General features: G+C 38.7%; 1 protein-coding gene across 1 annotated transcript in view; it reads right to left on the bottom strand.

Moving 5' to 3' along the window:
* PLXDC2 (plexin domain containing 2) overlaps window positions 1-23905 on the bottom strand; it is a 423045-nt gene that overhangs the window by 109430 nt on the left and 289710 nt on the right. The window contains exons 7-8 of the mRNA XM_075211933.1: window positions 10372-10471; window positions 4831-4926 (exon numbers count right to left, since the gene is read on the bottom strand). Of these exons, the coding sequence (XP_075068034.1) occupies window positions 4831-4926; window positions 10372-10471 (196 nt within the window). The remainder of the gene's footprint in view (window positions 1-4830; window positions 4927-10371; window positions 10472-23905) is intronic.

Here is a 23905-nt window from a genome sequence, read left to right as displayed (position 1 = left end):
TGTTGGGAGCTGCTCTCCTGCCCCTCGTAGACTCTACGACAAGAAGCAGGTTCTCAGTTAAAATTATAAGGAAAGTAAAAAAAAAAATCAGTATCAATTTTTTAACCCACGGAGGAGTATCGAAGTTCCCTCAGCAGATAATTATTCGCATTTCCATAAAGAGCAGATGAACAGCCTGGAAATGTATTATTTTGATGTCACAATGACACACGAGGGGCTCTTCCATGGTTGTGCAGTCTCATAGCTGTAGCTTTCAATATCATTATAAAGAAAGGTATTTATTCCAAATTGTAGTGCTGAGAATCCATCATCTTTGCAAGAAAGGTAATTGCCTTAGGGTGGATGTATCCATTATCTTGTATTATAATACTATGGAAATGTCCTATTAAAGATGTGTTAGCATAAAATAAAGTAATCTATAGAAACTGGGTAAGTTCTATAGAATAGGCTGTCGCCGCTGACTGTATTATAATAGCCATACATTTTTTCTTTTCCTTGGTACTTTGTATGGTTGCTAATTGACAGCGTTTTTGGAATATATTTTGTTTTTGTTTGCAAACGTTTTGTGTTTACAATTAAAAACACATTTAAAAAATGTTGGAGCTAGATGGAGAAGAGAGAGTGAAGTCAGGAGAATTAAGCTTGTCTGGTCTCATGCGCTGACACTTCCCATAGTCCCATCTTGGAAGATATACCTGCACTGCAAACTGCACCACTTCCAATATAGATGTAATAAATAATCGCATATTATCAAAATTGTTGCAACCTTTTGATTTTGGCAGGTATGCGCGCTTCAACACCTTACCCTTAACAATCCCAATATTTGAGGGATAGTCCAAATTGTGGGGATATGAAAAGGTCAATGATTAGACTTAGGGGTGGGGGGTGGTAAATGCGGGTATAGTTTTATTGCTTTTAATTCTGTGAAGTAGAGTCTACTGTGCGTTTAGGGACTGCAAAGGTCTCTCCACCAAAATGAGTGGTTATTGCTGCCTCTGAGTGGATCTTCTGCACCCCGGAAACACTCAGTTGTCTTTTGCACCATGGTCAGCATTGCTTCATCACAGTGCTGAGGTTATGGTCTGGAGTCTGACCAGGGCCCAATCTGCATGGAGTTTGCAACATCTCCCCATGTTTGCGTGGGTTTCCTCCCACACTTCAAAAACATACTGGTAGGTTGGCTTCTAACAAAATGTACGTGTGTGTGTGTGCATGCGTGTGTGGTTATGTGTGTACGGAATTTAGACTGTAAGCTCCAGTGGGGCAATACCTCAGTACCGTACTGAGACACATTTCCACCGTGCTCATTGTGTACAGAGAACATTTTGTTCTGATTCGTACATAATCCAGGGATATTTTTGCCCACCATCATAGTCCATCTTCGCTCACAATCTTCAATCTTACAGTGTGAAAATATGTTCAGGGCAGAAGAAAACCAAGAAAGAAAAAGACTCTTGTGCCGGCCAATTGTCCAAGGGGGGATTCAATAGCCAGCGACGAGGCGCATGGACATCGCCCTGCACACATTGCCTGCAATTGCGGTACGAATCTCTATTCATTATTCACAAGGGAACAGATTTGTGTCAAATCTCCACCGCAAGCTGTCTCGCGGATGATCTGGAGACACCTCACGGCTAACTGAATTCCCTCCATGTCATAGGCAAACCGAGAGGGGATTTCCTAGTGCCTGGAAAAACCCCCTCAAAGCCTGGGGCACTGTATAATTCAGTTGGCTGGACCCTGCCCCCGCTTCACACGGCTCTGCTTGAAAAGGGAAAGCTGCGTGCACCTAACAGTAGTGCACGCAGCATTGCCCATGTATATTATGGGAATAAGAAGAGTTGGAGAGCAGCCAAGCACTGTCTAATATTATAGCCACGCCCCCATGCATGCTGGTCACGCCCACTGGCAGTATGGTGTGGAAACCCCCCTCTACAAATCCTGCGTTTGCCTCTGCATGTGTCTCACTTTGTTTCTATTTCATACAATTTTTTCAGTATTATTAGATTTATGTTAATTATTCTGGGGAAAAAATGAAATGAAGAAACCTCACATATCTGAAATGATATGTATTGTTACAAACACTTGTGTGAAAACAATAACAGGGAAACATTTGTTTCTATCCTGTGATTACACCATGGAAGAGTTCAGTCTGAGCGCTTAATACTTAAAATATTTTCTCTGTGATCTATAAAACATTCTGATATATCCTTCCACAATACGACTACATTATCAATGCAACAAGTCATTGTATAGCTAAGGCATATTACATAACCACAGAAAATGCTATTTTAATAGATGTGAAAGAATGCATCCCTTAGTATAAAGACTGCCTGTTTCAGGTCTGTGTTATTCAGCGATATTAAAAGAGGGACTAGCATAAAATCAGTTTGCCATTTCATTATCATCGCTGCAATCTGTCAATGTCTTATTTAAAAACATGTAAGAAACTAAAACAGGGGAACAAGAATGGGGCTTCTCTGTAATAGCAAAAATTACCAACCCTACAATGAAAAGTACTGGGACTCTTTCCAGCACTATTGGGCTGTTATTACCAGGGTACCCTCACCTTTAAAGCTCTTAATCAATCCTCCCCTCCCTACATCTCCAATCTCATCTCTACCTACACTACTACCCGCCCCCTCCGCTCTGCCTGTGACCGCTGCCTCACTGCTTCACTGATCACCTCTCCTCACTCCTGTCTACAGGTCTTTGCCCGGGCTGCTTCCCAGCTGTGGAACGATCTTCCACCTTCCATCAGGTTAGCATCTACTCTCAAAGGCTTCAAGTGTGCCCTTAAGACTCATTTTTTTATTCAAGTCTATCAGTCCTCCTAACTCCCTTGTCCCGGCTCTCTCCCCCAGTTAGTACCACCCTGTTTGTGTCTCCCCCTTCCCTTTAGGATGTAAACTCTCAGGAGCAGGAGCCTCTTTCCTTGTGTGCTCCTTCTACTATTCCATCACCCTCTGTACCTCTTGGCCGGCTTCCCTAGCTCTGTTTTCTTAAGCTTTGGCCTACTTCTCGCTGATTTCTACCATCATTTTCACTCATTGTCCCAGTAATAATTTGATTTGCATTACCATGTTACCTGTGTCTGTGTATATATATTTTTTCTTGTTTTGTTCTTTCTGTATCATGTTGTGTCATGTATGGTGTTGCGAACCCTTTGTGGTACCTTATAAATTAAAGATAATAATAATAATAATGAGGAATATTGGGACCCCTGGATATGAAAAAGTAAAATAGCAATACAATGTAAACAAAACACAGGCACATGGTTGATAAGTCACATTTATTGATATAAAAACTCCCAAAACTCTTGTTCTTTACTATATTAATAAAAAGAAAATAATTATTCTCTTATTACAAGGGGATCTTCTTTTTATAGTTCAGTGAAAAATCTTATTCTAATCCACAGGAAGAAATTGTAAACTAAGGAAACATTTGTAATCCAGTTATCCTTGTAATCCAAGGCAAATGCCATTAATTTGTACTCCAACTGATCTTCTTCTATCAATCCACAGGAATTGTTCATTACTTGTAATCCATGGAGAATCTTCTTGTGATCGGTGGAAAACGGCCTACAAAGGATGACCCACAAACTGCTCCACTCAGAGCCCCACTGCAGAATGACTGGGAACTGATTTGACCAGGACTCCCCTTAGCTGCTCAGCCAATCACAGGCAGATTGCCACACTAACCACACTGTTAAGGGCTAGTGGTAAGGGGAATCCTGAGAACTCCCTGCTTTGAACACATCAGTATAGATTAACTGAAAATATATTCAGTAACAAATGAACAATGCTGATGAACTCTATTCATGTCAATGGTCCATTCATTTCAATGGCCTATCTTTTTCAATAAACTTTGCACATGGATCAGTGACATAAATGGAAAAAATACAGCAAAACACTGTAACCTCTGTTAGGTATGCTCATGTTAACCACCTACTAGATATGTACACGATGTGCTCCCAAAGAGAATGGCATGCTTTGAATGCACTAAAATGGAACCAGTACATAACAACACGCTACAATGTAAACGCATAGACACAAGTATAAATGCAAATGGCTAGAGACACATAGAATCTCATGGGATTTATTTTCACATGCGATTTTATGCTTTCCACAAATCAGACGCAGCATTTAAACACAAGTGGGTAATAGAACTAAGAGTAATATTAAGTGTTATTAACCTTAAGAGACTGAAAAAATAAGAGCAATTAGTGAAAAAATCAAAAAGTTGGAAAAAGAAGTTTAGGGATTTACTACTATCCCTGATCGGAATTAACCCACAGCAAAAACTTAGCTTAACTTATTTGATTATATTTATTATATATATTATTACCAATGTTCTTTTATATGTTATATCTTCATTTTGATTCTTGTAACTACAATGTTATTATTTATTGAAGAAGATGTCACTGTATTACTTTGCTGGTGTGCGCATTTTTGATGTTCAACAGTAAAATGGGAATGTCTCCCTAAATATATGAAGTAGAGCAATGAACTAGATATGTATCCTTCTAGATGCCTATTCTTAGGATGATAAACTGAAACTATGTTTTCCCATTAAGATTACTCAATAACAGGCTTAGCTAACCTGTGGCACTCCAGGTGATATTAAACTACAAGCCCCAGCATGCTTTGCCAATATATAGCAGCTTATTGCTGGAAAGGTATGCTGGGACTGGTAGTTTCACAACACCTGAAGTGCCACAGGTTAGCCAAGCCTGCTCTATAAACTCAGAACTACTTCCCAGCTCACTCAATCGATGGATTATAGTTTCCTCCTAGTGCTAAAGTATAACCCAGCAAAAAGTTCACTCACTTGGAAGAGGCAACATCTCCACTGCAGAGAAGTTGGTAACCCTGGACATCTCCAACTCCACTCTGTGATACTCGAAAATCGTTCTCCTACGAACATCTACCAAGACACAAATTGAGAACGGAATTGTGACACATTTTAATTAAGAAAATAATAACATCCTGCTATTACAGCTTTGTAGCGCAGTGCGAGTCCAGGAATGACCGACGGCAATCCCAAAAGCTATTTATCTTATTAAAATACGATAAACGCAAACACAGCTGTAGAGACGAAGAGAGGGGAAGGGATCATTTTGCTTGAACCTATGCTGCAATGGCTGCAGCTTTTATCAACTTAAATAACACTATACCGAGCAGAAATTAAACATGTGCATGCAGTCCTTAATGCAAGCCTTTAATAATGTATTCTATGATCATCTTACTCCCCCTATAGTCACTGTGAGGAGCACTGCTGCACAATTTAATGAGTAGGAGAATATAATCACAGACACATGATCACTAAGCATCTGCTCCTATCACAGTCACTGTGTGGAGCATTGTTAAACAAGTTAATGGGAAGGGGAATGTTATACACACAAACACAATCAGTAAGTGTCTTCTCAAGAGTCACTGTGAGGAGCATTGCTGCATAAGGTAATGAGATGGTGAATGTCATCACACAAATATGATCACTAACCCTCTTCTATTACAATAATTGTGAGGATACACAGGGTAAAGAGCAGGGTAATGTCATACACACAGACATAATCATTAAACACCTCCACTGGTGATCACTGTAAGAAACGCTGCCCAACAAGGTACTGAGGAGGGGAATGTCATACACACAGACATGATGAGCATATGTCTTCTCCTATAGTCACTGAGAGGAGCTCTGCTACACAAGGTAATGATGAGGTCAATAACATAGACACAGAAATTAAATGTGAACGGATAAGCCCAGGGCTACCTGAACCCTTAATCAGGCCCTGTATGCGCCCTTAGTGTACTCACCTTACACTTCCTCCTGCCAAGACATAAGGGGCTGCAAGTCTAAGATACCCAAAAATCTATATGCGAATGCATTGTGGTGTTCATACGCAGTTCAGAAATGCGTATATTTATTTATACCACAAAAATGAGCATCCAATCGACTCTAAATGAGGTCCATGTTTATATTTAAATTTAATACAACACAATGCATTTCAAGTTATTTCTTGATATCAATTTTGACAGATTTAGAATTTTGCCACTTCTTTTGTAGATATCCCATTAATTTACTTGCTGTGCCTGGACGTACAGTAAAGTTTAATAAGCACTTTTCTTTTTTCATTTAGGCCCTTCTAAATTGTGCGATGAAGCCAGTCACCCTTTCCTGAAGAAGTTAATGGATTGTTTTATGAAGCATCCTATGGACAAGGAAAATGTATAATGTTTTTGTATCCTTGCCAAGTCTTTGGTTGTTTGTGTTCTCGAAACAATGACGGCGCATTGTGGCTACTGATCACTGCAGGTAATACACATCATTTTATATAATTCATTTGTTGGAGGCTGTCAACAGAACTGTCCTTTACCTGGTATTTTGTAAGTGTTTGGGGTTCTTCCAAATAACAAATAACACCTAAACCAATATCAAACACGTAGCAAGACAAAATGACCTAATTAAAAAATATTACAAACTGCAAAATGTGTGAGGCTGTATTGTACATTTTTATGCATAAGTGCACCTATTTATTATAGACATAGACTGGAGGTCCGATTCTGACCGAAAAATAGTGCAAGTTATATCTGTCATCTGGTTTTTAATTGTGTTTTAAGTAACTGATTATGGTTTTCATTGTATTCTATATTCAAAAGACTACAGTGACAAAGCTAAGAGCCATAAATTTAGATTGTCTTGGACCATTAGATTTCTCCATTTCCTCTGAATGCCTTCATAGTGCCTTTAACCATGTCAGAACTTTAAGTGCAATTTAGCTCCTGAAAACATATGGCAAGCATATATAACAAGTGATTCCCATATGAATTATTATCCTAACATATAATTTTATCAGTAGAGAAAGTGAAACCTTAAACAATATCTATTAACAGGATTATTTTTGTATTATTATTATTATTATTATTATTATTATTATTATTATTATCATTGCATTATCTTTGGGGTGCATAGAGAATAATGCTTTTTGAGAACCTATAACACCCCTAATGCTGAAGAATCAAAGAATAATTTGCTATAATTGTTTTTCCCCAAGTGACTTTAATACACCTCTACGACAAGGTCCGTTTCTAGGAAATGCCGGTTTCAACAGGAATTACTTTATATATATATATATATATATATATATATATATATATATATATATATATCTAAATATATGAAGCACAAAAAATTCACAGTGCGCCTCGAGATGTCTAAATATTGTCTGTTATATAAAGCACTCAATCTTGAGACCCGGTACTCAGCAATGTCCATGATTTTTAGTGAACTCTTCTTACAGATTCCTTATAGCACTATCAGCCTGTAAGATGTGTGTCTTCCCCTTTTTTTTCAACTCAGTCTCCACGGATGTACCAAGGTATCTAGAATATCAAACAAACGGGGGCACCTCCATAGTGCAATATCCACATTTTATTGTTAAAATCACATACAAAATGTACACGTACCAGAGATCCTTAGACAGCAAGTATGTAATACATAAATAACAGGATAACTCCTATGTAGCAATTCGGAGCAGAACTCGCAATCTGCACTCCTCCTTCAACCCTCTATACACGTTTCGTCAATGAACGACTTCAATGACACATATAGAGGGTTGGAGGAGGAGTGCTGATCTCTGGTACATGCAAATTTTGTATGTGATTTTAACAATAAAATGTGGATAAAGCACTATGGAGGTGCCCCCTTATGATTATATATATTTGATTATATATATACATATATATATATATATATATATATATATATATATATATATATATATATTTGATTATATATATACATATATATATATATATATATATATATATATATATATATATATATATATATTTTTATATATATATATATATATATATATATATATATATATTGGATTATATATATATATATATATATATTTATATATATATATATATATATATATATATATATATATATATATATATCTCAAAGCGGATATGAGATGGTGGTATGCCTGGATTTGGTTAGGTGGTTCCATTGGCCTTAACCCTCTTATGCACTTCATATTTATTACTTTAAGTTTAAACTCTATTGTAAACTTTTTAGAGCATAGTGTTTAGAAGAAATTCCAAAAAATACAGTACACCAGGAATGGGTTGTTTGAGGTACATGAGAAAAGGGTTGATGGAGGTACATGAGGAACGGGAAAATGGAGGTACACAAGGAATGGGTTGTTTGAGGTACATGAGAAAAGTTTGATAGAGGTACACAAGGAAAGGGATGATAGAGGTACACGAGGAAAGGGATGATAGAGGTACACGAGGAAAGGGTTGACAGAGGTATATGAGGAAAGGAATGATAGAAGTACACATTGCCAGGGCCGGAATTATCTCTAGACACGGGTGGTCTATGGGGGTGGCTTTCTACCCCACGGCGCATCTGTCAAACATTTTTTCATTCGTCAGTAAAGAAATGATGATGAGGTAGTGGTACTATATTCTGCTGTATGATAGGGCTGTTATACCTACAGAATGTTCTCTGTAAATGAGGTATAGTTAGTAGATGGGACAGAGTTACGGTTGTTTGCCTCCAAGGTCCAATGATCTGGCTCTGCGAATGTAAGTCCGTTTGCATAGTGCGTCTTGAGTGAAATAGCTCTGAGTACCTGTATGGGTGTTCAGATACAGATGCGGCCAATTGAAGTCCTGTGTTTCTTGTAAGTACACTTGTTTTCAACTGCATATGCTTGTAAGTATGCTTGTATCAATTGCACCCAATACAGGGCAGGTAAAAATGCTGACTGATAGTGATGACTGGCATGACATAGTCTTTGATCTAACAGTTACACTTATGCATGCCACTAACTACCACAGGACAACTTTATGCAACTAAGATAGACTATAAAAACGCATTTTATGTACCGTACGCATTGAAAGCATCTTTATTTATGTAATTAATGTAAAGAAAATGTAAAAAATATAATTCAAAATTAATGTTTATATAAATGATTATTCTTTTAAGAGTTGCTATTTTATTTTGTGATCAGATTAAAGAACTTTTATTGTACATACATATTCTGCTGTCTGTTCTGTGTGTCTATTTACGGCAAGTACCGTTTGGCTGTAATTATGGTCGGAACTCCGCAAAAGTTCTGCGCTTTTTTTTTTAAAAACTTAGATGCAACTTGGGTTTACAAATAGTGCAAATTTTACTTTCTCTTGCTGACCATCAATAACTCTATAGTTGACAGCATTGCTATAAATTAATCTATTAATCAATAAAAAGGAATGAATAAGTGGACTGGACCTAAAATAAAATTACATGTAGAAATATTATAAAAATAGCATATTCGTTTAATGACATCATAAACTAAAGTTAAACTTCTCTAAGACATAGTTCTGAATGACTAAACAAGAAAATTACAACCTGCGCATAAAAAAAATCTTACATTTGACAGTTCACAGGCTAAGGTGATAAACATTAGCAATCTATTTGTAAATTTAGTCAAACATCCATCTAAAGCAAGTCATTGTGCATTCTGAAACACAGTGACGTGACCTGGAAAATGGTTTTCAACACATAATGAATAATAAATGTTTTAATATCTTGTGTGCATAATTGAGATCAGATTGTGATCCTGTAGATAAGTATTCAGCAAACTGTGACAGTTTATTTAGCTCTAGGGGAACTACATGCCAGTGGCTATAAAGGCATGCTTGAACTTGTAGTTTCACAACAGCTATAGAGCAACAGGTTGTGTAAGTCTGCTGGACTTATATAATGAAGTAATGACACAGGGCAAATGCGGGAGGATGATGAAGTAATCCGTGTCATCACGGCATTGTCTCCTGCTGTGCAATGATGGGACCGCATCATTGCATGGCTAGGGGTGAAGCCAACATGATGCAAATTGCACCATCAAGTCTCCGCCCTCTTTACAAGAGTTGAAGCGGGATCCAGGTGGGTGATCTTGTCTCCCGGAGTCCGTAAGGATTAACGGAAGTTCTGGGCATTCTGGGAGAGTAGATAAGTATGATGTAAACGTGATTTAGCCATGTTGCACATTTGCACTTTTGTCAGATCGTTGTACCTTTTGAGTATAAATAAACTTTATCAGGCTTTAGCTGTAAATTTGACGTACTTGACTAACTCTGTCACATCTGTTCTACATCATATAATTACTAGTAATCTCACATCACCACTTCATTAAAAATACCAGATGTTAGCATTCACTTATATAATTTCTGCATATAAAAATGTAGTTTGGTAAAATGAGGAATTTGAGACTAGATTACAAATCTGTATGAAGGAAAGCTGACATTAAAAGGACGTCTATTGTTAGTTTATAGCCCCACAATAAGTCAATTTATTATATAAAGAAATACATACTGGGAATCTGCTGAATCTTGTGCACCACGACAAATGCATCTGAGAGGCCAACTTTCACCGGATGATTGGTAGAGCTTATGTCCATTACTGGTACAGGGATCTGCAAGACAGACAATTGTATCTGCGTTACATACTGTAAAGCAAACAAAAAGGATAGCAATGAAAATGCACAATTAGCTTGTTCACAATGAAGAAAGTGGGCTGGACAGATATGCGGATTGATGCAGAGAGAGTACTACACCAGGCTGTGTAGCGTATCTTGTGTGAAATCGCTCAGGGCATGTCCAGAAATTGGGCACACAGCTATGTGCCTATGCAGATAGGCGATATTCTGCCACCTGCTCCAGCCTCCATTTCTTATGTATGCAGAGTACAGTACAAGTGTGTTCATGCATATGCGGATGGATGCAGACGTATATGCAACCGAGAAAGCCGTATTATATAAAGAAGTAAAGGGGTTTGTGGCTGAGGTTAATCGTAAAAGATAAGGGGAGGGCTTACTCAGGGCCGGTACTAGGGTTCACGGCGCCCTAGGCATTTTTAAAAAAGTGGCGCCCCCCCCCCCCCCCGCAAAAATCGCCCCCCCCCCCCGCAAAAATTGCCGCCCTCCTCCCTCCTCTCCTTACCTTGTCTCACCACCGCCGCCTCTCTGCTCCGTCTCCTCCTCTCCACTCACTGACACTAGTAAGTGGAGGGGAGGAGACGGAGCAGAGAGGCGGCGGTGGTGACAAAATAGCCTCTTCCCCCCCTCCCTGTCCATCTGATGCTGTGCGGCGGCCGTGACAGGTGTGGTCAGCGGTCGCCGCACAGTTTTAAAGTATTTTAGAATTCTGTGGCGCCCTCCAGAGCCCGGCGCCCTAGGCAAGTGCCTAACCTTGCCTAATGGGAGCGCCGGGCCTGGGCTTACTACTTGTACCTAAGGAATTTAAGGAAAACCTTTCCTCTCCAATTTCTTTATTGCTTTCTTGGGCCTCTGTCACAATTATTAGAAAGTATATTTGAATGATTAGCTAAATTGGGTTTGGGTAAGCTTCTGGTATACAAAAATGAAATACACTAAAGATTGTTCTGTAACATCTGTATGAATAGAGCTGTGGTCGACACCTGTGTATTCACTAATCTGGTGTCAGTGACATTATTTATAGTATAGGTGATGGTGGTGGGACTCATAGAGACCTGTACCTGTTCTTCATGCAGTATTATATCGGGTAGATTCATCCCCATTACAGAGTTAAACAACTTGGGAAACTAAAGGAATAAATGTCTGGGCATACCATTTTATTTAAAAAAAAAACAAATATATTTACAACACATGTAATGAAACCTCTCTAATAGGACCTATGTTACTTTTCTGACCTTGACAGGATCAGTTTAAAGGCAAATGACTGCTAAACAGACTTTAGCAAAATAAGTTGACTTAATTAATACGAATCACACAGCCTTGAGCATCCCTGGTAATTTCCTGTTACATAGGAAGGTACATTCATTTTTCAATTACCAAAAAAAACAAAAACCTAACAAAGCAAACATCAGTTTTTGTTCTCCTTCTTTGTATATGTATAGTTAGAATTGATGATCATATTTTGAAATTAATTAATTCCAAACTTTGCTCTCCAAGGCCGAAATACAAATTGTTTACTAAGTCTTAGCTACAGCTAGGAATGTCGTAGGCAGAATGACCTTGTAATTGTCTTTAAGATGAATGTTGACTTAGAATGAAACAATACAGTATTCTAACAGTCTTAAATCAAGATTTGCTGGAGAGAAAAAATAAATCTATTGTGGAAGACACAAAGGAAGGTGAACATATTGTAGGAGTGGTCTGTACCCAATCAGCCCCAACTGCTGTTCTGACAAAGTCTCACGGAGATCCTTAAATGCTGTGACAGGGATCCCATCCAAATGTTAAAGCAGCCAGCCTTGTGATTACATATAAGTGACCAGTCAACATGAAAATATGATCAGACAGCCTAGTTTAGGGGATGGTAGATAGTATAAGGGTGAGCAATGCTGCCTGTTTAGTTTAATTATAAAACATAATGAGGCAGGTCATTCTCACCTAGCAGAACCATTTATGTCTTCTCGAAATAAAGACAGATGCAACTTTAAAATGCTATCGAATGTTGCAGAAGCCACTGCCGTTCTCATGTAAAAAGATTATACAATTTATTTTTGCTTTAACACGCACACAAAAGCATAATATGGGCAGCACGGTGGCTTAGTGGTTAGCATTTCTGCCTCACAGCGCTGGGCTCATGAGTTCAATTCCCGACCATGGCCTTATCTGTGTGTTCTCCCTGTGTTTGCGTGGGTTTCCTCCGGGTGCTCCGGGTTTCTTCCCACACTCCAAAAACATACTGGTAGGTTAATTATACTACTATCAAAATTGACCCTAGTCTCTCTCTCTCTCTCTGTGTATGTTAAGGAATTTAGACTGTAAGCTCCAATGGGGCAGGGACTGATGTGAGAGTTCTCTGTACAGCGCTGCGGAATCAGTGGCGCTATATAAATAAATGATGATGATGATAATATATGCCTGAATGACGAAAAAAGCACCAATCAGCTTCTGCTGTACAAATGCGTAAATCAACATCTTGAGAGGTTTGCCTACACTCGCCTCACACAACCAACAAGATCTCCTTCTCAGTGATTTGATAGGTTAGTGTGGACCCATGGATACTAAATAAATGTTCTACTCCCTTTTCTCCTCTCTCCCCATATCTGTTTTATTGTACTTTCTTTCCCTTCATTGTTCTGTCCTGTTTCTCACACAACACCACATGAACGGTGCACAGGTCTAAACGAACCTTATATATTTCAGTGTCTACAACACCAGCTTGCTCTGGTTCCATCACGTGTCTTTCAATTCAAAATAATAATCCTAATAAAGAAAACCCAGTGGTTTTCAGTGTAAAAATCAGTCAAACACTGGTTTTTGTTTTGAGATTAATTGCATTGGAATCTTTAAAACTTGACTTCACTATAAGACTTATTGCTTGAATACACCAATAAAGTAGCAGACATGGAAAAGAAATCTCACTGTAAACAAAAATAATCCCTACCGTATATTTAAGATCCCCTTATTAAATCGGCTTTGTATTTATGTGAAAATATAGTATTGCTTTTTATGTTAACCTATGCATGACCATCAGAAATACATCATTATACTCTGGCGATGATATTTCATTTTTAAATATCACTTTTGATTTAAATTCGAAAAAGGCAGCCAACTGTGCGTGAAGGTTATTGAGAATATCAATGTTTCCCTTGCAGAGATAAGTAAATGAGCCACTATAGAGATCAACTGAGAAGCCTGCTCTGTGAATGAACAATGCTAGTCGGTTTCTTTCAGATGTGTGTTGGGATTTCATGCATCCACATTGAAACACACAGAAGCAAAGCCAAAACCCACAAAGGAGCAACCAAACAAACTTCATCAGCCCTGCCAGGTAAGGTGGAACGGAATGCCAAGTTTGGTCTAGAAGGATAAATTCCCTGTATTGCAATTGTTCTATGGACAATGCAGAGTTTATGAGGATAAAACCTTCCATCTGTGTACAAAGACTCCGAAATGCAAAATGCAATGTGGTTAGTTAGGCCAAGGTTTAGATAATGGAACATCTGTTGCAATTTAGAAAATAAGTAATCCTGATTAATTAGAAGATTTAATTCAGGTCGCAGTATTGCCAACTGTGGACAAAACGGGGTATAATCCCATATATAAAAGGTTGTATTATGTGTTTGATTCACGCTTCCAAAGTATGATGGTTTACGATGAAAATGTTTTGCTGATAATAGCAGCCTGCATCTTACAGAGAGTGCTCTGTATAATTATATCATTGGCCAATGTTGTTTACATTATGACATTGGGACACACTCTCAGCTTCTGCACGGAAGGTACAGAATGTACCAAAGAGTATAATAGAGGCTCTCAAGAGCAACGCATGTATTGAGAGAAATATTATGCTTACGCAAAGGGCAACTAGTGCAATAAAACACATAAAACTAAACAACACAGCGTTCTAGACTTGAAGCATGCTGCATTCATTCTGCTGAAAAAGAAGCTGACACTTCAAAAGATTGTTTTTCACAACGACATATAATAGTTTTACTAACTTGCAAGTTATGTTCATTTGAACTCTCTGCTATGTGTGACAAGTGAAACTCATCTAAGCAGAGATGAACAAACACATTTTCATGGTTGAGAAATCAGCACATTTTACCGGTTTTCAGGGTCTAAAATAAGCTTGTCTTTCTAAGCCAGAACTGGCACCGGCAACCGACAGTCAGCCTATCACAGGAAACCTTTCCTTTTAAATTAAACTTCTAATCACATATGTCAGTTTTGTACCCAGAAGTATTTCCATATCTATCCTTAGCTTAAGGTCTATAATTTTTTAAATGGGTGTTCAGAAAGTTTCCAGGATTTCAAACATTTTTATCATATTTAGCATCAGGTTACTCTGCGGTGCTTTACAATTGTGAACAAACGCATTAATAAAACAAACCGACAAAGGGGGCCCTTCTCGCAAGCTTATTGTAAGGAAAAAGGGAGTTTGTTACATGTGGTTAAATGCCATAGATTTCAGTTACGGTTCAACCACATGGCAATGGGAAAAAGTGTTTAGTGGGGCTATATAATTCCATCTTACAGCAATGTTGGTTTGAGGGTCAGAGGGTTGTTTGAGTATAGAAAGAAATAGATTTTGAGGAAACTGTGTACATATTGTTAATCGGATAAAATATTTGGGAAGGTTAAGAAGGTGTTGGGGAATAAGCTTTCCTAAAGAGGTGAATTGTCAGGAAACACTTGTAGGTTTGGAAGCGAAGAGAAATTCTTCTTTTACAAGGGAAGGAATAACAAAGAGTGGATGAAACCCAAGAAAAGTCCTGTAGCCGGGAATGGGAGCCGGTAATGATTGTGAGTGGGAAGTACAGATCTTGGGAAGTCGATTTGGGAGATATGATTAGAGAAGGGAAGAGATGAATGCTGGTGCAGTTTTTTTAATGACTTTGTACATTAGTATAATTATTTTATATTGGAGTTGGTAAAGGATACCAATATAGGGACGAGTAGAGCAACAGTAGAACATTTCTCAATGAAAATTATTATAGTCATTCCATTTACTATAGATTGTATGGTTGAAAGTCTGATTATGGGAAGACCAGTATGAAAAGAATTGCCATAGTTAATGAGGGAGATTAAACATTCTTAAATTACTATGTTTTCAGTGTGTCATTTGAGATATATGCAGATTCTGGTGACGTTTCTTAGATGTATGTAGCAGAGTTTGGATAGAGATTGGATGTGGAGAACAATGGACAATTCTGAATCAAGGATAACACCTAGCGAGCTTGATGGGTAGGGCTTATTGTTATGTTGTCTGGTAGGTTACCTCAGTTTTCGAAAGATTGATTTTGAGGTGGTAAGAGGACATCCAAAATAATATGACAAGATGAAACACATATGGTAAAACATTCATATAACGGCAATACTGAGATCCAAAAGAACTTCTCACTTTCCAAGAGAAGTGGTATAGATATAGAAGAGAAGATGCCCTTGGTTCAAACAGGGGGCCCGAATCATTAAGGAGAGCAAAGCAGAAAAAAAGAGTAACTTTCCACCTGGGCAAACCCATGTTGCATTGGAGGGGGAGGTAAATTTAAAATATGGGGACAGATTTATAGTTGGGGTAGGGCATGTCCTAGATTAAATTTATATTTCGATGTAAAAATAAATTTATGAAGTATTTGTGTGCTACATGACAAAAAAACAGTATTTTCTTTATGAGCCAAATAATAAACTAATAACTAATTTGCACCCCTTGCATTGTAACATGGTAAGTCCAGGATCAAAATGACTCTTTTTTTTTTTTGCCTTGCTCTCCTTAATGACTCAGGCCCAGAGAGAGGAAGCAGAGAGGAGATGGAAACTAACTCTGAAGGAACAGTTTGACAAGTAGGATGAGAACCAGGATAGGGCAGTGTCCTGAAGCTTTAGCATGACAAGTAAGTGGTCAACAGTTTCAAATGCAGCAGAGAGGTCCAGGAGAATTCAAAGCAACCAGTGTCTTCTAGAATGAATTGTTTAAATCAATGCTCAGCTTAGTCAAAGACTGCGGAATTATCCTTGCTCTATAATTTCCTGTACGTTTTTTATAACATTGGTAGTTATTGCTATTAATTCTCATATGACAGGCAAATTATTATGTAACAGCAGAAACCCATAATAATATATATTACAATTGGGCCGTCTTGTTCCAGATATAAAGTAATTTTTGAGGAGCAGGATTAATACTCTACAGTCCATCTATATATGTACAAGTGTGTCTACATTCACAGACCAGTGCGTGCACCATTACATACACCCATTGATCATCCATCTGTGCAGTTAATGCACTTTTGAAGGTGAAACAGAAATGTACATGTCAGGCTAAACTAACAACATCCCCCCTAGGCCCGGGACTCCCCTCCAATTCCACCTCACATACCTGGAAATGGTCTTTATTTCCAACTGCCTTATGGGCCATTCTGGAGAGGGGTGCAGACTTGTACTAGATAGACATTGTTTTGGTGTATTGAACACATGGACTAAAATGTCCTAATTTTGCAATCTGTAATATTGGCATGTATGCTATCGTTGATTTTATATTTTTACTTTTTCCTTCTAATATGCTCAAAGTTGGCAACATTTTAAAATAGTTTCCAGGAACACTTTGCTGCTAAGTTGATGGATGTATTCATCTCATGTGTAATACTGGTCTTAGTGGATGTAGACGCACCTGTGGATGGATGTTGGAGCCATGAATGCTGCATTTAATTATAAAATATATTTTGAATACTCCTCTTCATTACATATTAACTTATAAAGCCCAGAGTATAATAGTGTCTAAGAAATTACAGGTACACTGAGCAAAATAGGAATTCTATTCACCAATACTGAAAAATAGGGACATGACTAGGGGCAAATCGTTAAAATTTGGTACTGTCCCTGTAAATTATGTAACTATATATGCTGCTATTTTGACCCTCATAAAGTTTTCCTATAATTCCTGACAGTAAAGGAACAGTGAAGTGTATTTAAAGGGACACATTTCCTATATTTTTTACATACATTGCTTTATGACCACGTTGTGTTATAATCGAGTCCTTTGCATTAAATGCAGCACTAGACTTAAAACTGTATGAAAATTACTGCTTTCTGCGACTGAGGTAATACGTGTTAGATCATTTTGTGTAGCTATAAAGAATTGCGTCACCCCAGAAAAATTAAGAACACCTCAATATGTGCGCAGTTGTCACCACTTCCTGATCATCTAAATAACCCACGCTGCAACACAAACTCTTGTTTCTGTGCATAGTGAGAATCATTATTCAGCATCAGCATCATTAATGCATTTATTGCACATTCCCACGCACTTCCATATAACTAGGTGCATGGCCTATAATTACACTTTTGAGAAATCACAATGATGCTTGTGGGATGCTGAACATGAAGTTAGTAAATAACCATTATAATTCCCATCAAAGAGAAAAAAGTCAATACATTTGAAAAACGGTTTAAATAATCTGTATGTTTGCACTTTTTTTTATTGTTACTAGTTTACTGGGACTCTGTAAGTGACTAGTTGTCAAATATTCAGCATTGAATGAATTCCCTCATTGAATGTATTATACTTCTGTATGCAGTCCATTGATTGCGCCTGTAGATTCTGCAGTTTCCACTTGAAGAGGTTTAGCAGTGAAAGGTCTCTTAAGAAAACAATGACACATTCTGCCATAGTAGATTCTGGCACATCTGTGTAAAGGTAAACGCTATCTATGGTATAAATAGATCATATTCCTGATAACCACATAAATGATTCTATTACTGTGACCATGATATGCTCGGGTTGTCACCGAGAAGTGAAATTTGCAACGGGATTATGAATTTTATCATTTAAATGTATTTTTAAACAAATCCTTTAGCGTATATGCATTGCTATTTTGTATAAATAAAGGTATGCCATGTTTCACTACACTGCAAACAGTGAGTATTAAATATTAATATTACTGTATCACTTGTAAAAACACAAAGGGCCAATTACATAATAGCAGAAGGGTGGCCCTAACGTGGAGTCACAGCCGTAACTAGGCAGGTGCGGGCGGTGCCGTTGCCCAGGGCGCAAGCCCAAGGGGGCGCAGAAGCTGCCCGCTACCTGCTTATGTGCCCTGGCTCAATGACAACCACATATAGCTGGCGATGTAGTCAGCTATATCGCCAGCTTCCCACACACACAAAAACTCATTACCAGCATTAGAAGCAGTGGAACGCATATGCGTTCCACCAAAAGCAGGAAGTTCAGCATTTGGAACGCAAGTTTGCGTTCCAAATGGCAAGTTTCCTGCACAAGACCTGTAGCTCCCAATTCCACCTGCCACACAGGATACCTGCGCTAGGATGGGAGACCGCACAGGATATAAATTAAATACAGGAGACACGCAGCGTGAGATTTCTACTGTGTCCTTCAGAAAATAAATTATAACAGCTCCTATGATGCAGAAGAAACGAGATACAGAAGAAATAAGAACTGAGATCTACATAGGAACGAAGGATAATAAAAGTTTTGCTGTATCTTTAACTGAGTATACTCTGGAGTGGTAACAGTTAACTTGTTAGGGATGCCCATCCGGTGTCATAGGGGAGGGGTGTAAGATGTTATAAGGGGATGGGCGGAGTGTATTCAGCCATTGCAGATCTGGATGTTGCCCACCCACCCTCCCTGCTTTATGGATTCCAGAGTTTCGTGTGGAATCAACTGGATATCGTTTCTGGATGGGGATCAGCTGGAGGCTGTCCGTAATGTGGATGGAGTTGTGCCGGAAAACGCAGTTCAGTCGACGGACACTGGTTGTTTGGGCGCACATTTACGGTATTAGGGCACGTTAAACCCGCCTCTTTTCGAGTGAATCGGCTAGTAGTCTCAGTTCAGGTACCGCCCCTGTGGGTTGTCCTGTGGTTGCTTTACGTATAGCCCAGAGGATGGGCGGGTTCTGTGGAATCGGGGCGTCATACCCCGTCCAGGTAGATATGAGCGCCTTGGGTGTGATTGGTCCACCATTTGAACCCATGGGAAGTCCTAAGGAGATGCTAAGACAGCTGGGTTTTGCCTGGCGATGTCGGACTGACTGCTTTATTCTCCTCCACCATAGTTAAATAAATCACTTAATTTTGCCACAATCAAGTCTGCCAGATTTAATCACCCAAGTAGATCTAGCAGCATCGGACACAAGAGAATTAAAAAAGCTGTCACTGAATTGCAGACAAGTTTTGCTGGATTGTAATTTACGTTTTAGTCACCAGTTGACAACATGTGTCTTTCTTCGGATAGGGCCAACATTCGTTATGGTTCCAAACATACAAGCACCCCAACACCTTAATGTTCTTCTAGTCTAAAGATGCAATATCCTAAGGCAACTGAGATAAAGCACCAATCTCCATTTAGGACCACAATCTCCAATGTTATTAGGACCTAGTCCCTTTAATTCTACAGAGAAGAGCTAAAGTTACCTCAATTCATAGGGATATATAATATAATCCATAAATTGGTATTTCCTTTTATCTGAAATGGAACTAAAGCTACTGTACTAAATATATATATAATATATAATCATACACTTGGCTTATCATGCAATTGCAAATATGTGTAACAGAATTCTTTCAGTAAAGTGCCGACCACACCCCCAAATTAGGTTGGCCACACCCATTCAGCAAATGTCACTCCCACTTAGATGGGGGGCGCCGGTGCCCTGTCTCGCCCAGGGCACTAAAATGTCTAGTTACGGCACTGTGTGGAGTTTTGTGCTGTCACTTGAACATTTATGCATAAAGGCCACTATTATGTGTAAGTGCATGGCATAGAAATGTGAAAGGGTTCATTAAGGTAATTGTCCTGAAGTGCTAGTTGTCAGGACTGACAGGTTATGTTCTCTACTACGTAAATACAGATAACTGCGCTCTGGTATTCCCTATGGGGTATCAAAATCCTCACTGATTCGGGAGTTGCTGAGTGTGGAGTGTCCAAGGAACAACATAATTTAATGGTAGATCAGCGCTACACCTATGAATGTGAGAATAGTGTGTTAGGAATGTGTGGTGTCTAGGTTAGTCTTAATCTAGCTGTTTGTGCAGTGTCTCTGAAAATTTACTTGATGATAGATTCCTGCATTTAGATTTATCCAAAGTTATACAGTTCTGGTGATTTAATTGTTCAATCAATGTCTCTGATAGATAATTTGAAGAAGGGTTCCTAGTGTCCTAACACACTATTCTCACATTCATAGGTGTAGCGCTGATCTACCATTAAATGATGATTTCTACCATGAATACATCCATTTGCGACCACAGTTCCTCAAATAGTCATAAACAGTGTTTTCATTGGGGCGAATACAGAATCAGAAATTGAGCATGCTCCTTTGTTTTCACTAGGTAGATATATCTGCACGTAATTGAATGTGCATATTCTATGGTTTGTAAATGACCCTTACACTGGACTTAACCACAGCTCATCGGACCGGAAATACATTATGAGGTTGCAAAGCATTTATTGGCTGTGCGGATAGATACACAAGCCACAGATGGATTTCCGTGTTAGGATGGCACAATCTGATGGATGGACCTTGGCGTGGGGATCGGCATTCCTTGCTACTATAGGACCGGAGCACGATAATCATAATTATTCTTTGGATCTGCAAGAATGAGACTTTGTTTCACGGAACAAGATATTTCAATGAGCTAGAGGGAGATGAGGCTGTTTGAAAATGTGTCTGACTTTACAGTACACTGCACATTGTTTGTCAACCTGCAAGAGGGATTAAAATATCTGCCATCAAATAGGTTATGATTCTCCTAATTTCAACCACTTTAACTCATTAGAACAAATTAGTGTTACGTTTGTCATACCTAGTGATGACTAAGAGCCTTTCCTCTGTATGAGCTACCGAAGCAAAACATTACATTTAGATTGTAAACTGAGCACAAAACTTGTTCAAGAAGATTGAAGACTCATGAAATCGCTGTAGTTGCGTTCTTCATACTTTTCGATACGACTGTCTACTTGTTTTTTTAGGACAATTTACATTTCCTAGAGATATGCATAATACAATTGGAACTATATTATATCCAATCAATCAAATATTATAATATTTTCATTTATTATACACCCGTTTGTGGAAATTCTTTACCACCTTAGAGAGAGATCACTAATTTTACAGTTAGTAGTAAAGAACAGACCATCGCTTTACCTGGACTTGGCACAATTGAGTTGGGTTGCGCATGCGTGGGAATGGGGCATGCGCAGTAATTCTCATGCTCTGCTCATCTGAGCATTCGCTGGTGCTGGGCATGCTCAGTAAAGCCCCACGTTCAGAAAGGCCCCCTAGTGGCTCCACCCCATGGCACTGCTAATAATCAGATATATAGACCTCATCCTCATATTCATATGGTTATTGAATTTAAACCAGTGCTTGAAAGGGGCTGTGATATGCCTGTATGGCATACCGCAGTTTCTCATACTGCCTTAATTGTAACACTATCAAATTTCGTTTACTTACATTTTCCAACCTGCCACTTCTAAATTTCCACTACGGACACTGATTTACAACATAACAAATTATTGCCTATAGACAGAACATACTAATAAAATACAAAATCAAGATAAATTCATTTCACTAAACTCATTACATGGAAGAAACAATTACATGGAAAACAATTGACCTTACTTTTTCCACATTTGTAAAGAATGTGGATAAATCAGAAATGACGATATCTGCTGTTTGAGTCATATTATCCTTAGCTGAGCACACAAGAAGTTTAAATTGCAAAACCTCTCAGTTGTGACTTATTAAGGAAAATGCACATTCTGAAGAAAATCAAAGCACTGCAAAAAGAATTAGCTGTGCTAGATGACAATGACATTGGAGCAGCAAATATCCTTACACTATATATTAACTAGCGTTTATAGGAGATGAAAGCCTCCAGCTGAATCTCAATCTTCAGGGTGGTTCGGGAGCAGTGTGGTCCAGCTGAAGAGAGTGCCCCAGGTTTTTATATAGTGTCATATAATCGTTCACATCAAAGGCTGGACTACTCTCTTTGGCCAGGAACTCTGTCTGTTGTCGATCTTCTCTGTCAATCGTAATAAATATTTCAGCTTGGCCGGGAGCTTCCATACTCTTTAAGTGGAACTATACCTTAAATAACCTGTTTTGATATGTTATAGAGGAGGTTGAGCTGTATTACTTTGCAATTTCTTGAAGGTCAGAACAATCCAGGTTAGATAAGAAAATGATTCACTTGCAATACAAAACATCAAGGTGCCCCTCTAAGCTCTACTCTCAGTAGAAGTGCGTGTAGGCGTGTGAGTAGGAGGAAACATCTGTAGAGGCGCACTGTGCAAATGTCACATTAACTCCAACGTCCTACCACTTTAGAAGCACCCTTGTAAGCTTTCAGATTTTCTAAAATACAGCTCGGTTTAGACTCATATATGATTTTATTACTTTGAGTCCACTTGGAGGAGCGCTTCTCCACTGAAGTATAACATGGAGGCCCACAATGGCTCCCATTGTAACCATAGAATGTGACCTGAGGATCGCCAGTTCTGAGCTAGCATAAAATTCAAGTCCTTCTGTGGAGTGGAAATCACCACATACCCCTCTGCACAGCAAGGAACTCACTTAAAATACACCCACTCTGTCCCTTTATGTCATGTATATATAAATAATCTTGCTCCACAAAAGGAAACTCTTCCACGCAATGCTCCACAAAATGAGGTGCATTGATGCCTCTACTCTGTACTTTGCTAGGAAAGTCTTAATTCTGCCCAACTCCTTCCATCCTCCTATCTTTGCATATCTCTGCTCCTCCAAACGCTGCCATCTTGCTCCAAAACCCATGCGCCACAGAGGTGATCAAGGGTCCAATGCTGCTATCACACTGTGCAGCGGACATTTTTGCTTCATAAACCACCATCCTACAAATGACTTTTTTCCACCTCTCTAACCTGCTTTTATATTAGGCTTAACTAACTAGACGATTAGGGCCTGATAAAAAGTTGGCCGCAAAGTGTGCGCAATACATGCAAAAAAAGTTGCGCGCAAACATAGGTTGTCTACGCTTGTATGCTTAGCCAAACAGATCTTGAGATTACTGACAATTGGCATACCGGCGTAGATGTATGTGTATGAGTAAAGCATGATGATACCCTATTAAGCATATCATCATCTCATCACCACAGCTGTTTTTTCTGATATGAGGCAGATTATTTTTGCAGGCTCATTTTCCATAGGGAGTTAAACCCTGTGCTAAATAGGCTGGGGCTGGTTGACATTATGACAGGTGGTCCCCATGACAGGTGGGTCCCATGCACCATCCCTCAGGCACCCACAATAAGTATGCTTACTGACAGGCGTATTTGTGTGTTTCTGCAGGCCTGCATGATCCACATTTGCATGTACATGCACTTACTGGACTCTATATCAGACCACCCCTTCA

The sequence above is a fragment of the Mixophyes fleayi genome, chromosome 5 (genome assembly GCF_038048845.1).
Source record: "Mixophyes fleayi isolate aMixFle1 chromosome 5, aMixFle1.hap1, whole genome shotgun sequence".
Lineage (NCBI taxonomy): Eukaryota > Metazoa > Chordata > Amphibia > Anura > Limnodynastidae > Mixophyes > Mixophyes fleayi.
Note: the sequence above shows the minus strand (reverse complement) of the source record. Positions and strands in the feature narration are given on the sequence as shown.